The 27,670-nt window shown below is 38.2% G+C and overlaps 1 protein-coding gene across 1 annotated transcript in view; it reads left to right on the top strand.

Moving 5' to 3' along the window:
- The first annotated feature begins 5,920 nt into the window (after nt 1-5,920).
- Nucleotides 5,921-27,670, top strand: part of samd10b (sterile alpha motif domain containing 10b) — a 55,579-nt gene continuing 33,829 nt past the window's right edge. Inside the window, exon 1 of the mRNA XM_015006432.2 lies at nt 5,921-6,302. Within this exon, the coding sequence (XP_014861918.1) occupies nt 6,290-6,302 (13 nt within the window). The 5' untranslated portion in view covers nt 5,921-6,289. The remainder of the gene's footprint in view (nt 6,303-27,670) is intronic.

Raw genomic sequence — 27,670 nt, 5'->3', positions numbered from 1 at the left:
CAAATATACCTTTTCATTGGTATTTTCCGACAACAAAACCACTTAAGTAAATTTGAGTGAGTCGCGACACATGGATTCCGCCATAATATGAGGTTATGATGGATCTGCCAGTTTTATAAATCAGACTACTTACTATCTCAAGGATAAAGAGAGAACCTAATTTGTTGATCAAATAGACAAAGCTAAACAGAGAAACTGTAAGTTTAGGGAGGTTTCTAGGACTACACATAATTAAAGGCAGGGGGGGAAAGAGGTCAGTATTATGTAAAATGGACTTTCTTGAAAAGTAATGAATATTATAATGTTATTCTGTCTTCAAAAAGATACCTGGAGTGCTTCTTTGATTCTTTCATGCATGTTTGAATGAGAAGCATTGTTGTGAGGACGTGCTGAAGGCAAAGTGATGAAAAGAGCAGGAGCTTCTAAAAGAGTCTTGTTTCAAGCCGTCAAATTACAAAGTAAAATTTCTTTTAATGACACATACAGCATTCTTATAACAACTGAGGGTAACATAGTTACATTGACTTTGCACTCTGTGCCTTGAAAATAAATAATACCACCCTGGAATAAATAGCTTAAATAATAGCTTTGTCCAACTAAATAAACACAGAAGCATAGCCGAGTACTTTCTATTATAAAGAAAAACATTTTGAGGAAAAAAATATTGAGAGCAGCAACAGCTCTTTTAATTTTTTTCCATTTTGGAGTGTGGCACAGTTGTACGATGATGTAATGAGCCAGCAGTATATTCTGTGAGAAAGAGCAATGAACAGAGAACACAGTTAATGACAGCCAAAGCTTCATCTCTAGCTTCATTGAGGAAATGACTAAACACAGAATCACTGAGCCAGGGATACTTTCTATGTGAAAGACAAAGAAAGAGAGTACAAAAAGTTAACAGCAGTCTTAGCTCCATCATTGACTCTCTCTAAACAAGAGAGACACAGATAAATGTAGACCAACTGCATTTCTCTCTGTAAAAACAGAGAGAAATGCAGAGTTAGTGGTAAAAATTCTAACAAGAAAATGCATAAAGACAAAGCAACAGGAGAACAATATCAAAAAGATCTGTGTCTGTGTATATGTGACGTTTGGAAAATGGTTGGACTTCAGGGACGAGCATGTGACTCCATTCATTCTATTTTATGCTCAGCTGAACCACTGTGTCTCACTCAGAGATATCAATTTCTACTAAAGTCTGTTGGTAGGTGATGTTACTCAGATTTATAAGAAGTCTGTGTGATGGACTGAAATTTATGTTTAATGTCTAGCTGATGTAATGGTCAGATGCAACCAGCAGGGGGAGTCTAGCGCTTACGCTAGCTATATTGAAGAGCACCGGAACTTCCTCCTTAGATAATAATGTACGCTGTAGTAGAAGCACCGTGTCCGGCTCTTTTATTGAAAATATTCCCCTTCTTCAGGTATGAGTATATATAAACACAGCTGTAGGTTGTAAATGAGTTTATTAACGTTCAGGAAGCTTGTGAGTTTTTTTGACGCTCCGAATGTTAACAAATTCCGTTGCTAGCTCCATTGTTAGCGCCTTTGCTAACATACTGGTGTTTCAACGTTGATATCATTGTGTATGTTTGTAAGCTAACTTAGATAATAATATACTCTGGAGCAGTAGCACAGTGTCCGGCTCTTTTATTAAAATATTCCCCTTCTTCCGGGCGTTTACATTTACTCAGAAGAAAGAGAAAAAAGAAAAACAAAAAGAAACATGGGAACAATAAGCAATTCAATGCAGTTTTTGTAAGTATGTTGCGCCTGAGAGATCTCTGCTAAGTGTATTTTATATAAACAACAAAAAAAAAAACTGTTTGGAGTTTCCCTTTTTTCTTCTGCTCTGGCAGAATTTGGTGCTGCCCACCCACTGACTGGGACTACCATTATCCCTGCAGGTGGACACAGCCAATGTGGAGGTGTTTCCTAGCAGAGCTTAAGACGCAAGTACAGATGACAAAATTCATGTCACCAAGTTTTCAGGAGAAGAGTACAGTCACGTTAAATAGTTTTACTGCAAAAATCCAATTATTAGACACCTACGGGGACTAGAGAGCCTGTTTTTTATCCATGTAATGACTGATCAGAGATATGGTTGAAGGGGAAAAAGGAACTTATTCAAACTCCACTGAGGGCAAAATGTATGTTGAATGTATGTAAACCAGTTCAAATGAAGATATTTAAAAAATGTAATGTTATGGAGAAAAGACTATGTAGACAACAAAAGGGGCTGGGGATCTTGGCACAATGGAAAACATGTTAGAAATGCAAAAGGGAGGTTTACACAACATCATGCTCAGATATTTTCATATTCCCATTAAAGACAAAATGTAAATTTCTTGAGTTGCTCATCGGGCATATGTTTCTTACAGCACAGAGCCCAAATGATGATACAAAAGGCAGTCTTATTCCAGTTTCCAGGATTAATTTAAAACAGTAGAAATCAGCTCTGCCCCCCGAACACGAAGGAATGGACAGAGACCATGGTGGAATCTGAGTCTTACAAATCTACAATCCACAGACTCGAGGACGATGGGGCGAGCCCATAGGACCTTCTCTGGATCAGCATTTCATACCTTAAATCAGATTCTGAGAGGATTGCAAGATGTTATTGTGAACTAGATTTTCCATTCATCATCATCTTAATTGTTTTGCACCTATTTATTTTATGATGCCTATTTAAATAACCCTATGGCAACAGACCGAGTTTGTTCATTAATTCAAACAATGTTTTTAATTGAAAACTGTATAAAAAATGTAATGTGGCTAGAGATCCACAATGTGTAATACTCTTCATCCATTATGCTTATCATCCAATGAAAACGTACAGAAGAAATAAATATTTCACTAGCAAAGAATGAGTGCAACAGTAACATTTTTCATGCCCTGTTCTCCACTATCCATTTATTTTTTATCTTTAGCAAAATACACCATAGTACATTTCTTTTCACAGGACTTGCTTGTACTAAAACCGCCGCTTCTGTGTAACTTGAAACTATAAGCCAGAGCTTGGCAAGTCCCTTTATCTCTACAGGTCCCAGTTTATTCATTATTCACCACACTGACCACCATCTAAATGAAAGATTCAGGCTTTTGCTCCTCAATTTTTTACACGACAAAATGTCTTTACAGGCACCCAGAATCAGACTTCTAAATTAAGCTTTGTCTGTGACGACAAGGGAGGGCATGCAAATGTGTGTCGGTCTTAACATGTGCATTTTTAACGTCATGTATAAATGTGTATGAGTGTGCACTTGTGAGCGCGCAGTCCTCTTTCCTCCCAATCAGCAGGCTCTCTAGTGAAGCTCTGATAGACCAGCCGGTGCTTTGTTCCCCTTTGATGATCAAGTTCCAGGGCTTTGGGGAGGGTGTGCATCTTTTTACGTAGTCCTTCAGAGTCGCTTCGGTGTTCTGCAAAAAAAAAAAAAAAAACAGAAGAAGAAGGAAACTATCGGTGCAGAGGAGTATACATCAAACCGTGCAAATACATACTGAATTAGCTGCGATGATTTGAGATTATTCTGACAAAGCCACATTCACAGCTCAATGGCAGTCTTTTCTTTGATGTGCAGCCAGGCCTTTTGATGGGCAAATAGCAGCTGTCTTGAGTTTCCATTGAGACACAGCTAGTTTTTTAGGTTTATCTGTTAGTGGATTTCCCCTCAGTCTCTTTCTTTTTACTTTTAAAAATGAAAAAAAAAAAAAATCACTAAATCACATTGACTTAGTCACATTGATCCATTAGGTGGCGTTCATCGTTTTCCATAATCACTAAAACAAATCCCTTAGTCTTTCATAGAAAGTAAATTTTGGTTGCATAAAGCACCTGCCTTCACTTTACTCCCAAAGTTAGAAATACAGTCTATATGATGTTTCAAAAGTAATCTCTGGGTTTTTATTACTGCTGTTATTATTCTTCCATGGAAATCTATGTTGCAAATTATTGTAAAAAACAAATAATTTTTTATTAAAACCACAAACACTCTTTTTTGTTAGGATTTCATGTGAGAGACCGCAGTGGAATCAAGTGTTTGCAGAAGTCACCCAAATAGTAAATGGAGTTCACCTCTGTGTAATTTACTCCCAGTATATATACGACTGTTCTGTAAAAGCCTCAGACACTTGTTAGAGTTCATTATTTAACAAACAGAAACCTGAAGACCTGACGAAACTCACTAAACTAACACACTAAACTCCTAAATGTTTAACGCATTGTTTGGTTATAGAGAACATGAACATATCAGAGCTCTGTTAAATCCATCATCCAATAATGGAAAGAGTGTGGAGATAGATAATATATGCTAAATTTCTGTAAACCAGAAGTGTCTTCAACAATTTCTGAAAAATGCATTTCCAAGAACCACAGGTGTTTTGGACGTTAAAGGAGTTAAAACAAAATTCCAGGCTGAAATTGTCAAGAGATTTAGATGTAGTAGTGGATGCCTTCATTTTCTGCACACAAGCAAAAATGCAATAACAAAACAAGGTCATGCATCACTGTGGTTTGCAGCTCAATCAGATCCATTCCTAGGCGCAAAGATTCTGTAGTTGGGTGAGATTGTCCATCTGTATAAAAAATAACAGTTCTCACAGAAAAAAGGACATCAGATTTCATATGTTTTACAAGTAACTATAAAAAAAGGTTGTTCAATGATTTAAAATAGTTTCCTGAAAATGTTTTTCAGACCAAACATATGCAATGAAACAGCTTAAAATTGCTGTTAATGTTCAAATTGTCGAAAGTTGTTTGAATGTCTACATTTGATACTTTTGCCAGCTTGTATTGTATGTTGCAATGACTTATGTAGATTTGGACCCAAAGCAAACCACATCACACAAAGAGCCGAACAGTTTTTATTCACAAAAATTGAATGAATGTGCAAGCAGGAATGGGGTTGGGTGCAAAAGCGAAACAGATCCAGAATCGGTAATCAAGGTCCAGGTATGTAAATCGAGGCTTAGAGCCAAAATCAGAGTAACTCGGTGAAGCAGAGGCAGTGGTCAGGAGGCAGAAAACAGGTCAGGTACAAAATCAGGAGAGCAGAGCAGGAGTTTTCATAGCCAGTAGCACAGGTGAGAGCCAGCACTCAACAGGAGGAGGAACAAAGGCGCAGGCAAGAGCAATAAGCTGATCAGCGACAGCAGGTAAAGGAGAGACTGTAAGCAGAGGAGCAGAATAAACCATAGCAGGAACCAAGGAACCATGACAGTTTATATTCAGTTTCTCTTGAGGGGAAAGAAGAAAAAGAAACAAGTTATTTGATTATTCTGCTGACAGCTGGTCGCAGGCATTTGAAAGAAAAATCTATTTTTAAAATTAATTTAGAATTAAAACATAAGCTTTTACATAATGAGATTTATCCAGCCATTTGTCTTGGGCCTATTATGTTTTTGCACCCAACTTTTCATTATTATTGCAATTGTGATTATTTTTCTATTATTTGGCATTCTGACTTATGGGGCACTTTGCTATTGTCAGTCACACCTAAATTGTGGCTGCAACTTTTGCATAATCATCCTCCAGACTGGCAATGACTTCAGTTAGATTAAAAGGGAAACCTTGGTCAGATCATCCTTACATCTTTCTGATCTCAGTGGAAGTTTGTAATTGAATAAATGTATATAAATATAATTCAGGCAGGATTTCTTACTAAAAATAAAACATTTGATTATTAAAACTTAGAATTACACCTGCAAAACAAAAGCTTAATTAATCTGTAGTTTACATTAATTGCTAGCTTTTAATAAACTTCTTTTCGTAGAGTAAAATTTTATTACAGTTACAGCAATAATTGACATTTTCCCTCCTAGATTTTCAGTAAACAACTGATCCAGTGAAACAAACCGATGACAGGTGCCACTTTAAAGCAATTAGTGGTTTCATTCAAATGTGTGTTTGTCTCCAGCGCCAGGGACAGACGGGTTGCTGTGTCTGCTGTGTACCAATGAACAGCTGCCGTCGGGGCGTGATGACCTTTTTGTCTCCCGGCGGTCAGGTACGGAGAGGGGGCGGAGACACAGGAGGAGCAGCCTCGTGTCGGACTGGTCCCGACGTCCCGGACAATAAATGGCCGTGAGCCGACAGAGAGCGGCGGTGAGGCGAGTTTCCTTTATTCCTCAGCACGGCCGCATCAAGAGCTTCCTCCATGCTCACATAGCGGGTTAAAAGGGGCCAAGAGGCGCGCTTCATCCTCTCTTGTCAGTAACCTACATTTTTATCTCTCTGGGAGGATGAGGGAGTCCTGTTGACACCACGGAGAGATACACGCTGAGACCGACTATGGCTGTGGACGGTAAGAGCGCTCAGTTCTGCGGAGATTCTCAGCCGGACAGTTTTCTGACAGACTTTGTTCGGATCTGACTTGTGAGTTGTGACGGTAAAAGCCTCACATCAGAGGATCCGCACAAAAAGAGCTGCCTATTTATTCAGTCATTCACAGCATGCCGATAATTAAAGTTGTTGACATGGTTCTTGCTATTAGATTATTAGATTAGATTTGTCAATTAAAAACAAGAAGAAAACTTTCGCAATTTATTTTGTCTTTGCTATGTTATGCATTTCTAAACTGTGAAAAGTGGAGCATAGAAAGAATTTTGTGATATTTATTTGAGTTGTAATTAAAACACAGCATTTTGCTGGCAAAAACAGTTTTCTTCCATTGTATATTTACGTAGCTGAGTTCTGGATCCAGGAATACTTAATTTTGGGACTAATATTCAGTTTAACTAGGAGCAGTTTTATCTGTCATCTTTTGTTTTTTGCTTCCTTTTTCACTGTTTCAAAATGATGAAATTATATTTGCGACTTTATGACAATGCTTTTTCGTGTATTTTGTTCTATAATTATTACATTTAACAAATTAATTAAAATAATGTTCTATTAGTTTTTATTTATTAGCCCTAGATTAAAAAAAAATAGAATTGTCCTGTATTGTCCTACAATGGTTTCGTCTTAAATACAGAATATTTTCATTTCTATTTCTTAAAAAGCAAGGATAGAGATCATTTAATCATACTCACTAGTTACTAAATCTTGCATATCAAATACAGAATCCTTGCAACTATGATGAATAAGTGATGAGGTTATATATTTTGCTGCCTCAGCTTGAAATTTATGCTTCTCTGTAAGTCCAAGGGTTGTCTTCTTCCACCTCCTTTTAGCTTAAAGGGGCAAAGACGCACAATTTGGCATTATTGTGCTTTAAATTTACTTTAACACCTCTTCTCTGTTTTCCCTGTTTGTTTTCCACACTCCTCTGTCTGTCCTTTGTATGGCTGGTTGGTTTTTATTGCAGGCTAGCAAACTTAAGTGAAGTCTAATCAAAGCTTATTTTTTTTCTCCTCAAGGACAATAATGCGTGTTGGAACATCTCTGTTGTGCCGCGTGTGTTTTCTATTTGTGTCTATTTAGGAAAATCAGTCAAATATACACCAACGCAAAGCACACTTTAGTATACCGTTATGATTTTCAGCTTCTCCTTTTCATATCAAAACCGTTCTGACCCCATTTAATAATTTTTTGAAAGGTGTCAAATATCTGGACATCTTCCATATGGAGTACATTGCTCTACAATAAGAAAATCAGTGTTGCTCCCTTTATCTGTCAGTGGTTGTAACGTCATGGCCGCATGGTGTCTTTGCCTGAAGTTATACATTGAACTATCTATAATTGAGCCGAAGTTTGCTTAAGCAGCATTGATTTATGCAGTGCCCTGGGCACTGATGTCAGAAAGTGCCACTGTTCCACTTAAACTTTAATGCACGTTGGTGCAAAGAATAAAAGAGAGCGAAAACCATATTTTACTGTTGAAAGCAGGGAAGGACACCCTGAGAGTCACTGGATGCCAACATATGGCCTGTGAGTTCAGACATGTCAGGCTTGCTCAGTAAAACATTTAAGTTCAGATTGTTCTCAATTTGCTTTTATTTGCAGTGTCATTGTTTGGCAGGCTGTCACCTGCTGACCAGTAGGTACTACAAATAACAAAGCCTGGTTTTTGTAGTCTTTTTTTTAATTTTTTTTATTTATTTTTTTTACATTTACAAGAACGCTTAAATGGCTGCTTAAATTACAGACATCTTCAATGTTGTGTAAATGTACTTTACTGACAATGATTTTTCTTTCTCGCTGCCATTGATGCATGCTTTGAAGCAGATTCAGTTCTTCAGATATTTGCCTAAACTTACCAGTAGGTCTGGAAGTATTGCAGCATCTGAAACAAGAGTAAAAATAATTATCCTTAACAGAAATGTGCAGAAAAACCGACTTGTGACTGGGATTTGCTTTGTCTTTAATCAGCTTGACTGATCCTACTCACTGCTCAGGGTTTTGAAAAAGTTGGATCTTTTTGTGATGCATGATTGCATCATATGTAAGCACTACTAAATTGTACTTACAACAACATTCTTCGGTGTGGACACTGTGACTGATGGGATGAGATTTAATAGGATTTAAACTTATGAATTCTTCTGGCAAGGAAAGGGCTAGACTCATAGTAGACGATAGGAGGGCTGCTTTATTTTATAGTTTTCATTGTGGATTTGGAAATCCACAATTTTGTACTATTACAAAATGTCAGGCATTTATCAAACCGTGTTTGACGGCTCCATCACACCTTGTGTGATGCTGCATTCCTAATAAAAGACGGCAGACAAAAGGAAGGATAGAATATACGCTACCTAGCTATGCGTTCCATCATGTTAACAAATCTGAGCAGGTTAATTTTTTCTGGAATCTTGGCTTACTTATCTCCGAAACTCTGGAAGTGTAGTCAAATCAGAGATAAGCAGCCAATACAAACACATCAATCTTTGTCTGCTGCCTCTCCTATACACACTTCACCACTGCACAGACCAAAAGCTCATTGTCTAGCAGAAGAACTTGATTTTTAGAGAGAAAATAACCAAAAGCCTATTGCTTTTATGCTCAAAGAGACAAGGCTGACCAGGCTCAGCTAGATATCTAAAGATTTGTGGCGATGCGGAGGATGTCAGGATGGCTATCATGCATCCTCATGCTGCCAGAAAAATGTACATACACATGGACGCACACATAGCCGTGCTCATCAGCAACCTGACAGCCTACGGGGAGACGACTACACAGCTGGAACACAATCAAAACCCAAGCCATTTGTTTATTTCGGCCTCGTCTCTCTCACTGGGGCATGGCAACATTCAATGGACATTTCATTGAGAACTGTATTATTGAAATGCACAAGGCATTCTTTCTCTGAAGCACTGATTTGTATCTTCAAAAAGTGGGTATGTCTTGATGAAGGATCATCAGGAGTGTCACATACACAGTCACTCCTGTGATCAGGTGCCACCATTGTTCAGCTGTGAAACAATTCCCCCGCTTGCAGGAGAAGCCTCCTGCACTAACAAAGTAATTCAGACCAAGTGTGCGTCTGAACATGTGCATTTTTTATTCTGTGGATATGTTTATGTTGGATGAAGCAAAAGAGGTTTCTAGTGTCACAGTTAAGGAGACGCATGGGGGGAGGAGCAGTAAGCACGTGAACACACCCTTGTTGTCTTTTCCCTGATGTGCACTGCATCGCCTGCTGATGGCGGTCCATTTGGTGGTGGAGCCAAATGGTTTTTAGGTGTTTGGAGTTAACTGATTTGGTAATAGAGTCTTAACCTCCTCTGTTCCAGATCTGCTGCGAGGATTTTCCATGTGGACATGCATGTAAGGCATGCAAGAGCCTAACCTCATTCCCCACCATCCATTATCATCCCTCACAGCAGGGGGCGGGGTGGGGGGGAGGCGTCAGTTTAATGCATAGAGAGTCCTACTAAATGTGTACGCACCCACACAGAAACACACCCACTCACAAGCACTCCTATCATCCATCATCAACACCCTGATCCTCTGCTGGCCTGTAGTTGTTCCTGACCTGATCCTGTGGATTTTAGACCCACAGAGAGCAGAATAAATATGAAGAGGACAGAGAAGGAGAGAGAGAGAGCAGACAGAGATGGATGTGTTTCAAAATGCGCTCACAAACATGGACCTTAAGTGTGTGTAAACTTGTCATTCAGCTTGAGGGCACAGTTGTTGGCCTTTGCTACTATTTCTTGCAGGTATGTTTGGATATGCATTTGATGAAAGGCATCGTAAATGCAGAAGAAGAACCACAAACGCTTCAGAATATTTTTTTCTAGAATGTGACTATTGTTTGCACTAAAATGTCCTTTGTATTTCCTGGCTCTGCAAGCATCATGCTTGTAGTACTTCACTTTGTAAAGACTCCAGCAAGTCATTATGCACAAATGAAGAAAACTTGCAACAGTAATGAACCTTCCCAGGAGTGACTGTGGAGCCGTGTAGGCCTCATTGCCTATGTGAAAATGAGAATCTATGATTCAACAACAAGAAAGAAATGAAGCAAAAATGACACCCGTGGTAGATCTCAAACGTAGAAACCTCGACTGGCTAAAAACAATGCAAAGCCCATCTCACATTTGACAAATACAGCACCATATCGGTGATCTGTAAGAGTTATTGAACGATATTCTGTGGACTGAAGAGCAATAATGGAACTCTGTGTCCTGTCACATTAAGCATAAGACTATAATGTTTTAGAAAAAGAACATCAAACATGGTGGTAGTGTGATGATCTGGGGCTGCTTAGCTGCTTCAGGACCTGAAGTAGTTCTCGTAATTGATGGGGTCATGAATTCTGCTCCCTACCAGGACATCCTAGAGAAAAATGCATCAGTTCCTGGCCTTAATCTTAAGCACACCTGTTGTCTGCAGCAGGACATTGCCGGTATTGGCATAACCAGCTATTGGGCTTATGGGTCATATACTTTTTCACATAAGGCCAGGTTGGTTTAAATAGCTTTTTTTTTCACCTGTAATAAATAATATTCTCATTTTAAAATTACCATTTTAATGTAAACATGTACATTGTTAAACAAGACTTTTTGTGCGGGCCATGAAAAGGTAAAGTGATGTCAGCTTCACCTGAAATTTATTTGTGTATTTGTCCTCTCAAACACAAATTGGCTACCTTTTTACCACTCCTGGATTATGGAGATGTTTTATATATGAATGCTTTGACCAAATCTCTTCAATCCTGAACAGAGAAAAGGGAAGCAAGCATTCAGCGCCATGGCTCCTTTAGCATAGAATCAACTCTAGTCTGAATTCAAGATGTCAAATATTATTTCATTGGAATTATTTTTGATCGCTTCTCAAAAACGAGCAACATTCTATTAGTCAATGGCATTGCTTTTTAAAATTTGTTTCAAACTTGCGTATATGGTTAAATTTGGTTTACTTTTGCGTAACAAGTTTGATATGTATTGCAGATTTCTGCCTGCGTCCCTCTTGCAAATGAGATCTGGATCTCCATTGGATTTTACCTGGTTAAATAAATAAAAAAAGAGAGAAAAATCTAGTTTTTATCCTGCCTTGTATACAGTGCATATTGAATTAAAAAAGTATTTGCCAAAATAGCTATCAGCTTTCAGCATACAAGATTTATACTCTGCAGTCTGCACAACACAAAATGCTCTGGTCTTTGACGATGCCATCTGCCCACCAGTAATTTACATAAACAAAAATAAATAAAGTTTTTCTGTCAATTGCATCCATTACGTCTCGTGCTCTTTGCCTAATGACATACTTTTAGAATCAGATTTATTTTTATGTCCAGTTCAGAATTTACAGCATGTGCAAACTCATTTTTGCTCATGTTAATTAGCACCAGCAAATAAATTTACCTGCATGTACTAGAAAGTCATACTTGCAAACAGCCTAAACTTGTTAAGCAAGCCCGAGAAAATGCCTTTTTCACGGTAATGTAATCTGAATGTCCAGCCTCAGTGATAACTTGCTGTAGACGGAGATTCAACACGGCTTAAACCCTGACTGAGCATTTAAGACTTTAATGGATATAGAAATGTTCTCTGTTCAAAAGAGTGAAATGGTGGTCAAAGAGGACAAGATCACTGCAGGATAAATCAAGAGTGGATTAGCATAAGCAGATTGAGGTGCGTTTTGGATTATGCCCCAAAGCGTCACACCTCAGATGTCTCTTTTGGTTAGTCGTCTGCCCTCACTGTTGCTACATTTTGGCATCACTTAAATGCTTACCCAGAGGACAAGGAGGTACCTGTCTGATCCTGTGTCCTCGTCTTGGGTCTGACATTTCTACCTCCCTCTCGTCACTTCCTTTTTTTTTCTGAATTAGAGTGCGCAAAGGCCCATATCCAATTTCTTTCCTTTAATTAGCCATCTACTCAGCAATGGAGCGATTGAGGAGGGAACTAGAAGGGGAGGAATGAGGGGGAAAAAAATGAAAGACATAATTTTACTGAAGGATTGCACCGATTTAGATACAATTTCAATCATTTGTTGATTTGAAACATGTCAACTCAATTATTCTTTCCCCCGTATTATTTTTACTGTTCAAGTAAAGTGACACATGTCCTATTAAATGAAAGGAGAACTTACTGAATTTAAAGTTTTTACATTGTATCTGTTGTTGCTTTCTCTTGTCACCATCTGTCCAGACAAAACGAGACGCACTAAATGAGAAGAGGGCTTGTTGGGCTATAAACACGTTTTTGTCCTCTGAGTTATCCTTGGCCAGATGTCTTTCAGCTCACAGTTTCAAGGAGAAAAACAACCTTCTCACACGGTTTGCTGTCCTCTCCATTAGAATGAGCTAAACAAACGGCCTAATTAAGTGTGGCCTTGTGTGAGAGCGCAAGCTTGGAGCTTTTCACTCTTTGTTAATAGGTTAGGCATCTCCTCCTACTGAGTTGCTGGGGGTCAGTACACCCTTCTGTGGAGATTGTCCATCTAACCAAATTGCTGATGGCTCCAGTTACACCCTAACAAGCCATACATCCTCTCGCATTTAGGAGCAGAAGTCATGCTCATCCACTCGAAAAGCAATTAAGTTCCCGAAAGCAATCTCGTTGCGTGATCTCTGGCAGGTCTCATCGGCATGTGAGATTATGTGAGTTTATGTGGAGGAAACCGTGTGTGTGTGTTTCTTCTATGTTAGTTCAAATATGTTTTAGACTTATTCCACCCAATGGTCGTACCTCCTCCAAAAATAGAAATCAATTTTCTGTCTTCCCCTCTTATCACACATTTAGTGCTTTCCTTCCCTCCGCTGCTCTCGCTCTTCCTGCCTATATTTTCATACTTTTTAATCATTTTTACCTCTGCGCGGCACACCTTCTGTTGCATTCATCTATCTTATATCCCTTGTTCATGTTTTGCTGCATTGCTCTCTCTCCTGCTCCTTCTGTGTATGTATTCATGCAAAGTTTCCATATTAAGCTCTGGCAAAGTCCAAGGCCTCCCCTGGCTTTCACATTTATGCTAGAATGAGCCCTCGATTTACCATGTCAATGGGCAGCCAAGAGTCAGCGTGTCACCTCGACAGCTGGGGTGTTGAGCAAGAGTTGCTCAAATGTAGCTCAATGCTCTTGTATGTTTGCTCATGTTTACTGGATTTAATATAGGAGTGCATAATCCGGAGGTCATGAATGTCTCAAATATGTTTTTTTTTTTTTTTTCTTTTTAGGCATGTATATTTTTGAAGTAAAACAATATGTAATTAAATTAAACATGTAATGGTAAAAAATAGACTGTCTTGCTCTGGTCAATCTAAAACCAACCTCTGACTCATATGTACTTGTATATATTAGATCTTTGGTCTTCTGTCAAGTACTATTGCCTCTAGCTTCAATTGTCCATTTTGAAAAACAGGTCTATTATAAACCAACAAAGACAAGCAGCTCTTTAAGTAGCCCTTTGACATTCATAGATCACCAACATGATGCTCATGTCTTGCACTCATGTAAACTTTTAAGGTAAATCCAGCAGTGTAGAACCAAAACATGCATGGAAAATAACTAATCATTTTTGATGAAACTGCCCTTAGCTGTGGTCCAGTTATCTATTCTGTCATGCCACACTTCACCACGATTTGTGCAATGTGTGATACTGATAAGAGATTATGTCCTGTTGTGTTTTTTGCCTTGCATCCAACAGATCTTCATCATCACTTAGGGGTCGGCTGTTACAGTTGCTTGGCGGCTAGGAAGCATAAAGGTCGCGTTGAACCCCCATTCTACCTCCCGCCATTTACAAGACAAACGGAGACCGGCTTATGGCATCTGGGTCCGTGTAAAAGTGTTACTTGAAAAAAGTTTGAATGGGAAAAGAGCTCTTTGATTCTTTACCTATGTTTTTTGCAGTGCATTTAGGGCTGACGATTGCACAATTTAGCACAACCTAGATTTTCTTAAAAATAATCAGGATGTCCATTGTGACTGACAGCGGAGACTATTGAACCCTAAGCTGCTAGCATTTCAAAAACTTAAACATAAAGGCTTGATAACTAATTCTAAAAAAAAGTGAAAATGTAATATTAATTTAAAGCATATTTTTAGTGTAAAAACTGAAAGGTTTACTGTACTTATTCTCTCTCTTAAACTCCACCTTTTAGATTAATGTTTTCTAATGTTTACATATAATTTTAGCCTTGTCAGCATTAGTTTAACTCATGACTAAAAGTTAATTTTACTCATGGTCAGGGGCGCAACTACATATTATTCAGGTGGATGCAAAAACATAAATCGGTCCCCCCACCCCGAAAGGAAGGTATGTAAGGGTTAAGGAGCGTAGAAAACATACGGTCGCTCTATACCAGGGGTGTCAAACTCAATTTCACCGAGGGCCACTTCAGCATATTGGCCCCCCTCAACGGGCTACATTGACGGTACAAATCAGGAGTGCATCCCTGCTAAAACACACCCAGACAAAAGGTTGACTTCCCTCATTCAGGTCTGTAGAGGCTTATAATGAGTCAATGGTCCAGGTGTGTTAGAGAAGGAATCCATCTAAAGTTGCAGATGGTAGCTCTGGAAAACTAGACTTGGGCACCCCCAGCATAAATGTATGAAAATACAATGCTAAAAATAAATTAAACACCACCTCATATTGTTAAATAACTGATTTTATGTATTGAAGTTTTAAATATTGCATTTGAGTTTCCATGGCCTATAAAATGCTGGGGGGCCACGAGTTTGACACATGTGCATTACGCCATAGAACTGCCAATTGGTAATTGAAGTAAAGTGGCTTCGATTTCAAAGAAGCCGACTGGCAAATGAACTATCACCAAAGAGGAAGGCTCTTGTTGTCTCACTGCACCCCAAGAGATGCATAACCGACAAAAAAATGTTTCTGTCTGGTTTTGAACCAGAGACCTATTGCATGTAAAGCAAACATGATAACCACTACACTACAGGAACTGAACTTCTCTGCTTTGTTTCAGTTTGAGGTTCCAAAGTTGATGATGTGAGATGCAACATGAAAATTTCAACTGAGGTTTGGACTCAGATGCCTGGATTCAGAGTACAGACCATGACACCACAGAACCCTTGTTGACCTTTAGTAAACACCTGTGATGAATAGAACCAACTAAATCTGTTTCTGTCTGGTTTCGAACCAGAGACCTTTTGCATGTAAAGCGAATGTGATAACCACTACACTACAGAAACTCATGCTCTTTGCAGTGTACCTGGTAGATGATCCACATTTTGTTAGATACTAATAACGAGCATGGAACAATGTCAAATACCACAGATCCTCTCAGAGAGCACAGTAACTTGGTGAACAAACTGTCAAACTTGTTTGACAACTTGTTTGACAACAAATGTTGTTTTGAAAAACATTAGAATATAAGCACTTTTATCAAATCTTCATTGTGGTAAGATCATGTAAGTTCTTCTTAAATCCATGGAAACCCAACAGTTTGTAAGGTAGGTGAGTTAGCTCAGCAGGTTAGAGCACCGTGCTGGTAATGCTGAGGTTGTCGGTTCAAACCCCGTATGGGACAATCCATGTACAAGGTCTTTCAAACAATCAACACTTCAAAATAAAAAAGGGTTCAAAAATAAAATCAACACTTTACAATAAATAAGGTTTCAAAAATAAAATCAACACTTCAAAATAAATAAGGTTTCAAAAATATAATCAACACTTCACAATAAATAAGGTTTCAAAAATAAAATCAACACTTTACAATTAAAAAATGGTTCAAATATAAAATCAACACTTCAAAATAAATAAGGGTTAAAAAACAAAATCAACACTTTACAATTAAAAAATAAAAACACTTTACAATAAATAAGGTTTCAAAAATAAAATCAACACTTTACAATTAAAAAATGGTTCAAAAATAAAATCAACACTTCAAATTTTAAAATGGTTCAAAAATAAAATCAACACTTCAAAATGTATAATGGTAACTGTTTCTGTCTGTTCAGTCCATAAAATCAATACTTACAAATAAAAAATGGCTAGGAAGCACATTACAAACCTTTTGTTTGCGTTAAATTCAAATCTCCATTACAGACCAGAGAAAACTAAAGAGAATTCAACGTTGTGGAGCCCTCAAGTGGATTAACACAACGTTGCATTTATCTTGAGGAAATAAATGACGATGCAAAAGTTAATTAGACTGTAACATGCGCAGTCCGCTGCTCAACCACTGCAGAATTGGAAAGAAACCGCTGGAAGTAACTCATCCAGCGGCTTTAAGAAATGGAGCCTTCTTGGTGCTCGTTACCCAGGAGAGCGGCGCTCTGGAGGAGCTGCAGACGTAACATCTGTCCGTTTCGGAGAAGCGAAACCACGCAAAAAAAATAAATAAATAAATAAAAATCCTGGTAAAAGCTCACACCGGACCGCACAGGGTAAAACACTCACATTTGATCTGTTTGGATCAGACAGATCCAACTGACTGATGAATTAGCGCAGATTTTTCTGCAGATGGGAACCAGGAGGAAGTTGTTCAGACCCCAGCGGGTGAAGTGATGCTAATTTAAGTGAAGTCGCTTAATTTAATTTATTAAAAGTTATTGGGGCCTCAGTCAGTGGTTTTTGTCACTACGAGAAAAATGTAGATGCATTTATCTGCTTAATTTGTGATGGGATCTGGATTCACGGTGAATATTAACTAAACCGCATAAAATGCGACTAAATAGTCGATGTTAATATGATTGTAATTTCACGGATAAAAATAGTACATGACCGATTTTTTTTTATGTTGTCGGTCAAGATAACAGAAAACAAAAAAAGTCTAGCGCCACCTGCCGCCCTGATACCAACTCACACATCTTCATTCACAGTCTTACTTGTAAATCGATTTTTCTTTTCTTGGACGTTTTGATGTTAGCTTGTCGATGTCTCAGTTTTATTCACTGGGAAAATCAATAAGCAGCTTGAGGTGACACTGCTGCTCTCTAGTGGCGAGAAGCCGTAATGTTGGCTGGTAACAATTGGAATGCATTGTGGGAGATGTAGTTTGTAGTCAATTCGTGCTCAAAACCTATTTTAAGTCAATCATCGGCCTATAAAATGCTGGGCGGGCCACATAAAATGACATGGCGGGCCACATGTGGCCCGCGGGCCTTGAGTTTGACACATGTGCTCTATACCATCCCGCCCAAGACAAAGACACGTGTTTACATGTGGGCGAGGTGAAGGAGCGTAAGTGCGCGGTGAAGTGTATGCGAAGGCATCATCGGCGCGCCGCCCCCTCCAGACGGGGTTTTGACGCCCCCTCTGGTGCAGCGCCCCTATGCATTGCATGCGTTGCATACCCACTTTTTGTGCCACTGCTCATGGTTTTAAGACAATTTTTGCTTCTAAGTTAGATAGCTTCAAATCTACTACTGTGTGGAAAAACACATTAATTATACAGGATGTGGAGCTTCCTTGTCAAATTAAATGTAAAATGCACCATTCAACCTACAACCTACTGTATTGTTGTTCTACGACATTTCATTCTGCCTGTCTGATGTCCTTTAAATATCACTGGAGATTCTTAAAACAGATATATGCTTCAGTTTTCCCATTTTTTTCCATGCTTACTGAACTTGTGACATTTTCATTTCACAAACTTTTATTTTTTCCCTCACATGCCAACTCATATCAAGGGAACTAATGTTGTTTTTAAAGAACCATACGGTAGCATTAGAAGTCACAATGGGAAATGCATGTTGCAAAAATGCGTCCATCAGAGCATAGTGGCATTTTGTAGTAGCTGAAAATAACAAGGAAGTTTCAGCATGTAATGTAATCTGATTTTCCACAGACATAAATTGACATTAATGCCACAGTCCAGAAGATGTCCTGAAGGCTGTAAAGAAGACATGCTGTTTTTAGCCAGTTTGTTCATGTGTCTTCTGATATAATGCAAATTCAAAAAGTAATTCAGAGTGTGACATCCGGTTACCAATCTGGTACCAAATAGGTCTTCACATCTAGTAATCGAGGAGGCAACTAAAAGAGATTTTTGTGGGATTTTTGAGATATGCGTGCAAGGAGTTGTGCCTAATTATGACTTTGAAGGAAAAAGATAAGTGCTTTTTAAAATAGTTTATCAATAAAAGTTTGAAATATATGGTTTGCATTTTTCTCAGCCAACTTGAGTCACTACTTTAATTCAACTTTTTTGAGTATGTCTAACCCAATTTGGATTTAGACTTTGCTCTTCGCTCAACTTGCTCTTTCTATATACCCTTACAACCTAACCCAGACTTTTCTATGTATTATGAATTTAGCAAGATTCATGTGCCACTAACATGAGACGTATATAAATATATTTAATCTCTGGTTGTTTCTGACTGAGTGGTGTGTCCATAATAGGACCATGGGGTCCATTTTGTTTTACATATTATCTGTCAAGACATGGTGACAGTTTTAATATGTAAAAAAATATATGTATTCTTTTATAAAAGTTACACAATGACTGCAAATCGTATCAACAGCCAGTATCTAGCTTTTATGTATTTGTAAAGTATATAAAAGTCATCTAGATTTATACCATAAATATACTTTGAAATGATCATATTTGATCTCTTATTTTTGATTTCCAAAGAGCACCTCAAAAATTCACACTTGCTGATTTTCGACTAGATTTTGGAACCACCACTATAGACTGTAGGACTGAAAGATACTAATGTGTTTGCTTTGTGAAAACACTGACAGAATCAGGAGGGTTTTAAGAATGTGACTCCTGCCCTTAAACATCAGATTGTTAGAATACTTTGAGAAACAATATTTTCCTTCAACCTGACAATTCCTCAAGTCATGATATTAAATATGAAAAGCTGAAAACATAGCGAAAGCTGAAATGACAGATGCTAAAGTGAAACCGAGACTGAGTTATTGTCTCGAGAGGCAGCCGAGGTTACCGGACTGTCAGTCAGAGTTAGTGGGGGCGGGCTCTAAGCTGTCATCCCAGCGTTTCGGTCTCGCCCTACATAACAGGTCACTGGAGCACTGCAGGCTTTGGGTCTTGGCAGGAGCAATCACACATACTTTTACAGACACAGTTAAACTGTACGTGCTTTTTGCACTCGTGCTTCCTCACATTTACATTTTGCTTTTGATGGGATGAGTCACCAACTTTTGCAAAGAAGCATTTTCGGGACGGGACCGAAAATAAAGACGTTGATTTTAAGTTTGCGAAATGTTTTGTGCCTTCACAAAACAGAAAAGATTTTCAGAATCTACAAGTAGAAATAAAGCTGCACTTCTTGAACCTTTCAAGGCCTGTGTGGATTTAGCTCGGAGACACTGTGATGACCCTGTGGTGAACTCGGCAGAAAGTGAAATAATTAAGGGGTAGATAGTGAAACTCTTTCCTAGATGGTCCATAATCATCCAGTATATTACTATGTAAGGTTATAATAACATAGTCATGGAATTATGTATCTGTCTGTCAAACAGAAATAATAAAAAAAAAGTGTTAAAAAGGCTTGTTCATCCATGTGCTATTAATAGCCCATTTGTTAAAATGACGTATCTGTGGGATAATTAGGGTATGTTTTTGTGTGTGTGTTTGATTGTGTGTGACGCTTGGTGATAATAAGGGGATGATTCAGTGGAGTGGAAGATAATGGGAACTAGAACTGGTTTGACACCGGAACATTGGGACAGAATAAATGAAACCGCTGTGACACACACACACACACACACACACACACACACACACTTATTAGAGCCGGCAGTATCATTAAAGTACAAGTATACATACACTCACATAGTGCTACAAATAGGCTGATAAACTGGTGGCTACATGAGAGAAAGCCCACAGCAGCCGTCTCCAATTCGCCCAGCTGTAAGGAATATATCTTGGATTGTTTTCATGTCAACAGAGGGGAAGTTGGAGGACTGGTGCAGATTGGGATTGGAAAAATTGATACTGATAGAGACCTACTGTATAAATCTGGCTGAAGGCGTTATGTTGTATTATTTGAAATTCACCTAATTTAAAATGATATGCAAATGTTTACAGGATGCAGAAGCATGACAGCCATGAATAGAGAAAGCAGACGACTTCAAACCATCCAGTCATGTTTGCAGATGGAGAAAAAAAAATAGTATTCTGCTATTGTTCTTGCTTTCTATCTACATAGCTGAACCTATCAGGTGCAAAAAGGACTTGCTTTCCATGGAACGTCTCTAATAGACCATGCATTATTTCACACCCTTACTTTCATAATCCATGTTTTAAAGTAGGTTTCTCCAATATTTGTACCACCTGCTGTAAAGAAATGCACTTACGTAATTCTGATAAGTTATTTTTATTTGATTAAGAGACTGTTACATTTCATAAGATTAAACTGAGCCAGACGGGGATAAGAACCACAATGAATAAAAACATGTTTGCCTTCAAAAAGTAATGAATAAATGAAATGATGCCTGCATATTGTAAGGTGTCACTCTGAAATGGTATTTAACACATGGAGATGTGGGTTTAATACTGTGTGGACTGCTTTGTTGTGAAAGGTGAAATTAATCACATTTTGTGCTTACTGCTTTACTAAAAAGCTGAGGCATATCTGCTGCTTGGTATGAGTTCTCATTTATTTGATCTGTCAGTCATGTTGCATGGTGATTATTGAACTGGGTTGTATACATTTTTGCTGCTGTTTGCAGACAGTGTAGTATTGGCCAGAGACTTGTGATGCTTAACCCTAAATATTATCTGGGTGTTGGGCATTTGAACATTTAGCATAGAAAGAGAGTCCCAGTCCATTTAAGCGCAAAGAGCTAAAATGACTTAAGCTCTTGGTGGAGTAATGAGTTTGTAGCCGCTGGCTGTTATGAGCAGTCCTGCTTCGAATTCGCTCAAGATCAGTGTACACAGGTGAGCAAGTCACACTACACAGCAGACTGACAACTGCTGCTGCCAAGCTCCTCCATGAAGCACCCAGGATACATTATGCTGTCACTGTGATAACGAACCACCACAATCTCAGTGTGTGAGACTGGGAGCGCTCTTAAGCTTGATCATGCATATGGGAGAGATGACTGCATTTCTGATGCTCCACAGAAAAACGCTTCACGTCCCTGCAGAGACCATCTCCATTCTGTTTTTTTTATGTAACCAGACAGCTTTGTCCTTTGTCTAATCCTTGTGTAAAAATGGCTGAGAAGGTGGAAAGAGCCCAAACAGGGATGTCATTTGAAACTTAAATGTGATCGGAAGTTCATGATGTTGTTCAGAGGACTAACTCACAAAGTGCCGCCTATTTACAAAAAGCTACTCCTTGGAGCTGCAGTCTCCAGCTGAGCTTCCGCCTCACGGAGCAGTACCTCCCCCACTCAGTTCCTCTAGACTAGCAGCAGCAGCAATTAGAAAAATCCTGGTGGAACTACAAGTTTGCTGAGTTTATCTTACAAACTACTTCGCAGTCGAACGCTCATATGAACTGTTATAAACAGCATAACGGAGGAGCTTCGTTGTGATGATGTTCTGAAGGCGGTGTGTCGGAAAGAGCAGGAACTTCATAAAGAGCTAGAGGGCAATTTCAAGGTGTCAAATTGTGAAGTCAACGTTTTTTAAGTTATATTTGATATATAGAGCATTTTTATAACAACTGATGGTAACAACATGGCTACCAGTTTTGCTATGAAATGGCACAATGTGTCTGGAAGGTACATGACACTGCTCCTTTAAGATAAAATTTTGACAGTACAGTAGACCAAAATTGTTTAATTAATGAATATTTGTTGAAATGTACATTGCAAATCACAATTGCCAACATATCTTAGTTGACTAATTTGCGAACCTTTTCATTCTGTGCTGATTTGGATTTTACATAGCATCTCATCATTTAGAAAATATACTTTTTTGATGGCTGGCCAAGTTCTGTTAGTTCCATGTTTAATTCAAACTGGTATTCACTGCCTACCCATGACAGTCGTTTCAATTTCCTCCTGGGAGTGAAACAAAGTGCAAATGGAAATATGGATATTTCAAAACTGTTGGATTGTGTGTCTGCTGGTTAAAGATAAGCTCAGAAAATCAATAGAAAATCACGGAGATGTGCGAGTGTGTGGGAATGTTTGTATGTGCTTATAGGATTAAGAGGTAAGGAAACAGAAAGTTTCCCTCGGATCACTTGGCCTGGACAAGAAGCTCCAGCTGGGACTTTCTTTGTGCCCGTGCCTGTACTTGTCTAAATGTGTGAATAATGGCAACAAAAAGCTTTGATTCTTTTCCCCGTTTCATCCTTAACTGTCCACTTTGCTCCAGCTGCTGTCTACTTTGTTACCTGATGGTGCAGCCTCAGGGAACCCTGTGAGGGATCAACATTTAGTGTGCGTGTGTGTGTGTGTGTGTGTATTTGTGTGGAGAAGCTGTAATTGGCATGTCCGTCTGACTGAAAGGACGGGACTTGGTGGCGGTGCAGGAGTGGCGGTGATAACACGGCAATTAAGCTCAGAGAGACAGACCCCAAATCACTGCAGTCGGATGCTTGGAGGCTCACAGCGATAGGTTGGACTGCTGGGAGTGAATACAGAGAAAAAAAAAAAGGGAAGTCCAGAACGGATTGCACTGGACGAATTGCACGCAGAAGACACCTGGTGCAGATTGGATTCTGGCTTTTATGGGTGAATCTACAAGTAAAAATATTTTAAATGGTGTATATCACATGCCCTTGATTTTTGTGAGAATCGCAGATAGCGAGTAAATGTAATGACGTTTTTACAACACCACTTAGTATTCATATTACATTGCCTGTAGGGTGTTTGCAATGATGTCAAAATAAGAGCTTTCATGGCGACTTGTGCAGGAATGTTGGTGAAAACCAGTTTTAAAAAACTGCAATTAAAGGAAGATCGGAGAGTTTTAAAGTACATTTAATCGGTAGACTTTAAGTGTACCTCATGACGGTGTTATAAGTGCCTTGGCTGCCTAACATTTCATACATGGATATAGAGAACTACTTCAGGAAACCACAAGTTTACGTCTAATTAAAAAGTAAATGTGTTACTAACCTATGCATAGGAAAACACAGCTGTTACTGTAGAAATCTTTGGAGATGATAATCTCCAAAAATAATAATAAGCTCATGCTTATTATTATCTAAGCATGAGCTTAGATAATAATAAGCAGTTTACCTTTCTAAACAAACATCCAGTTTGCATCTATTAAATTCTCTGTGGGCGTTCTTTGATCCAGCAGATGCAAAAGTAAACCTTCTAGAAACTTGACGGTAAGAGTAACAGTGACAACATTACCAGATTGTTTTTGTCTTCTTCCATTTAATCATCCCAGTTTGTGACTGAGACCAGTAAATGGTGCAATGTTTTACCTCATCTTTCTTTCTCTGATTAACTTAATTTTCCATGAAAAAAAGCCCTTTGTTGTTGCTTCCAGAATGGGGAATATGAAGCTAGCTGACGTACTATGCCAAACACCTTACCTTGCACAATCCTGTACCTGTTTCAGCCCCTAAGTGTTCATAGTCTCCATGAGACACTACATCATGTGCAGCAGGTTTTGCCTCGTGTGGACACACAATGTGCCAGCCTCTGTCATCCTCTGCTCTGTTATTGAGACTAACCTAAACATTTCACACATTTAACTGAGTGCAAAATATAAAGATTTATGATGTGATTTATGCTGATTTGCTTAAAACAGTTTTGGAAACCTGAGTAATGTCAACCAGCAAATGAAATTTATGATTCAATAACTGAAGTTTATTCTTTGTAAACAATATAATAAAGATTAATGGCCATGAAAATTAGAGGGAGTTGCTGGGAGAAACCCAGGAAATGAATGAAAAGTGGAACGTTAAATCACATTCAGATGGATTTGTAGTATCGGGGAAAAGGAGAAAAAAAAAAAAAAAACGTGCCAGGTGTTTTGATGGGCATCAGAGGCAGGTCTTAAAATGTGATGGATCTTTTTCTCTGGCTAAGGGAAATTATTCACCAACACGTTTGAAACCTGAAGTGTTCATCCAGACAACCCTGGAAAAATGCAAAATAAAAAAAAAACCATACAAATAAAGAACAGAAATATCTGTTTTCCCTAATATTACTTTTTAGTGACTTCAAATGAAAGATTTATAGCTAAATACATTGTAAAAGTTCATTTTGTCTAATGATTCCATTTAGAGAAGAGCTGAGCTTATGAAATCCTGGATTTAATTGCATCGCTTGCTAAAATTATATGCAGAGTGGAGATAGAGCAGAGCAATTTCATACATTGATTGTTTATGCCAGTGGCACTGCTGATGCTCTCCCTCTCACCTGTATCAGCAGCATTGCCTGAGCCCGCCTGTGTGGCCCCTCGTCACACTTTTTTTTTTTTTTGCTTTTTTTTTCCTTCACTTCTGGTTTTTCTGGTTTCTTTTTTCTTCTTTACCCTCCTTTAAAGGAAGAAAATAAGATGCAGCTGTCTTGATCACTTCAGACCACTGCAGCCTTCAAATCTCTGTTATTTATATAAATTTCCAAATTAATTCCCCACTTTCAGTTTTTTTGTGTGTTTTCTTTGTATCTCCCTCACAGATGACCCATTTACCTTCTCTCTGCAATGTGCTTTTTTCTCTCTTTGTTTCCTTCTCAGCTTCTGTTGAGCATTAACTTTTATCTTTTTCTCCCTTTAGTATCCCTGCCATAAGCCTATTTCCACATCCCCCCCCCCCCAGATTTCTTTTAAAATCTTTTTATTTTTGTCTTCCTGATTTTATTTTAGAAATAGGGACAATTTTTCAGATAAGCCCCACAATAGTTATTCGGTTTATGGAAATGTCTCTGTGTTTATACTAATATATGAGCCACAGAATGTTGACTGCTTACTTTAGTAACGCTTCACTGCTTAGACATTTATTTCCTAATTTATTACAAAGATCTATGAGCGCCGAAACACATTAGCTAACACAGTGGACTACTCGCGTGACTCCCATGGTTTAGGGACACTCAATAATTTATTGACCGCTGAACCCTTCCTCATCATTTTCTCTCATCAGGCTACGGGGTGAGGGCGCTGCATTGATTTATAGGCTAGATGCAACTTTTAAATACAAGTGTGGTTAACTGTTATCTTTATGGATCAGTTGGCTTCTATAACCGGATTTACAAATGACAGTGGAAGGGATTTCCTTATGGAAAGCAGGAAAAAAAGGATGCGGATATCTCCTGAATAGTTTTCTGAATGTATTACTGAAAGAACAATCCAGTGTCTTGTGAAAGTATTCATGCTTGATTTTTTTTTTTTTTTTTTTTTTTTTTTTACATTTTGTCATATTAAATCACAAAGTAATGCATAGTTGTGAAGTGAAGAGTGAAGGACACATGGTTTTCAAATGGTTTTTCCCAAAACAAATCTTGCATTATTCATGGCCTAAGTCATGAAACACAATCCACAAGTTATTTTGTCATTTTTATTGTCATTTTTAAAGAACCAGCATTTGATTTAATTTTTTTAGGTTTTAGATTAAAGAAAAACAAAAAAAATATTTTCTAAAAGGTATTCATTTTCTTGATCTTTTCTTTGATTAGGACATTGCATCAACATTCCTGCAATTTATGGTAATGTAAATATGCCCAAATTAGCACAATAGCTAAGATATGTTATTAATTCAAAATCATGTTAAAAACAAAAGCACATAGTTTTCACGTAGTGAAAAAAGGGCAAAGCAAAAAAATGCATTATTTCATTTTATCTATGTTGGAAACATTAGTTGGTTCTTTTTAGTTATTTTGGCCAGTTTTGCAGTTCCAGAGCCACAGGTTGCAGATCCCTGAACGACTTTATAAAAAAAATGTAGGAAGAGGAAATAAATGTTGGTACACACTATGCAGGAGAGCATGTAGTCATGTGAATGAAGGTGCTCTGCTCAGATGAGAGAAGAACTATTTTTCCACCAACATGCTAAGTGCTATGTGTCACAAAAAAAAAAAATCGTATGGCTGCAAACCTGAACTCTGTATCCCCACAGTGAAACACGGAGGTGGTGGGATCATACTGTGGGCATGTTTTTTTCTTCAAGACGCATCAATATTCAGGTCTTGATGTTTTCAGGAGCGCTCTAGCTGACTAAGCTTGAGCAATTTTGCAACAAAGAGTTGCATTTTGTTTTTACCATAAAAATCTTTTCACTATGCTTTGAAATTGTTCACAGCTCTGTGTTCATCATAAAGAATTTTAACAAAATATATTAACTTTTTTAGTTGTATTGTGGCAAAAAAAAATCTGGACAAGTTCAAAGGGCTTAAATACTTATGTGTGAACTGGAAAAGAAAAACTTGCAGCCGCCTGTGTGAAGTCTTGTTGAATCCTTTTCTTTTTTTATAAAAAGCTAATGATAAAATCTGTTTCACGATGCGGAACACTATAAAGCTCATTAGTAGACCATCTGGTGTGTTTGCTCGTCGCTCCGAGTGGTCGGCTTAAATTGCTCTTGAAATGAAAAGATGACTCGGTGCTGGGTTAGGGTGGACAGGGACTACTTTAGACCTTTAGGAAACCAAATTATCCTGTCACGTTTACTGTGTTGCCCTTCAGGAGAACGGCATTGGACAACAGCCTTAAAATGCCAGTCTGGTTTAGAGGTTTGGACAGTACCGTTCTGTGTCAGAAAAAACCGAACAAATGGTGACATTTTAGATTAAAGCATGTTGCAACATTGAGGGCCTGAGGAATTTATTATGATTTGACAGCTAAATCGACTGGTATTCAACACAACGTAATGAGAGACATTTCTATCTAAAACTTTTGAAGCGGTGAACTTTCCTTCTGGAAATGAATCTGCAATAATTAAAATTTTAGAACTCAAAAGATCAACAAATATGAAGGATACATAGACCAATATTGTGGTTCTGGAAGCCCTGGTCTGAATAATATGCAGTGTTTAGTCTAGCAGATTATCTACTTCCCTGTTAAATGTATTTAGAAACAACTTAAAATGAATGAATAATGTGATCATTTTTACTGCAGTTTTACAATTTGATACTATAAATGGCAGCAGCCTGGGATCCCTCTCCAGCCTTCTCACACTCCTCGTCTTTTTAGTTATTGCTCCAATTACCGATATGTGCACATTTTTAAATATCACAAAACAGAAAATTGCAAACTAACCTTGAAATCTTCTCATTTTTTGTTTTATTGCCCTTGATGGAAAGACATATTTGCTGCTTGTTCAGCCATTAACACTTTACTCGTATTGTGACATTTTTAATATGCGAGACTAACCTGTGAAAGAGATATCCACAGCTCATTGTCATTTCATCAGAGGAGCAAGAGTCAAGTAGCAAAGTGGTCGGAACGTTTTTAATCCATGCGTCTCATTTTATCGCTGCTGCTTCATC

The sequence above is a fragment of the Poecilia mexicana genome, unplaced genomic scaffold (assembly GCF_051168715.1).
Source record: "Poecilia mexicana isolate PSO_F unplaced genomic scaffold, ASM5116871v1 scaffold_7, whole genome shotgun sequence".
NCBI classification, from domain to species: domain Eukaryota; kingdom Metazoa; phylum Chordata; class Actinopteri; order Cyprinodontiformes; family Poeciliidae; genus Poecilia; species Poecilia mexicana.
Note: the sequence above shows the minus strand (reverse complement) of the source record. Positions and strands in the feature narration are given on the sequence as shown.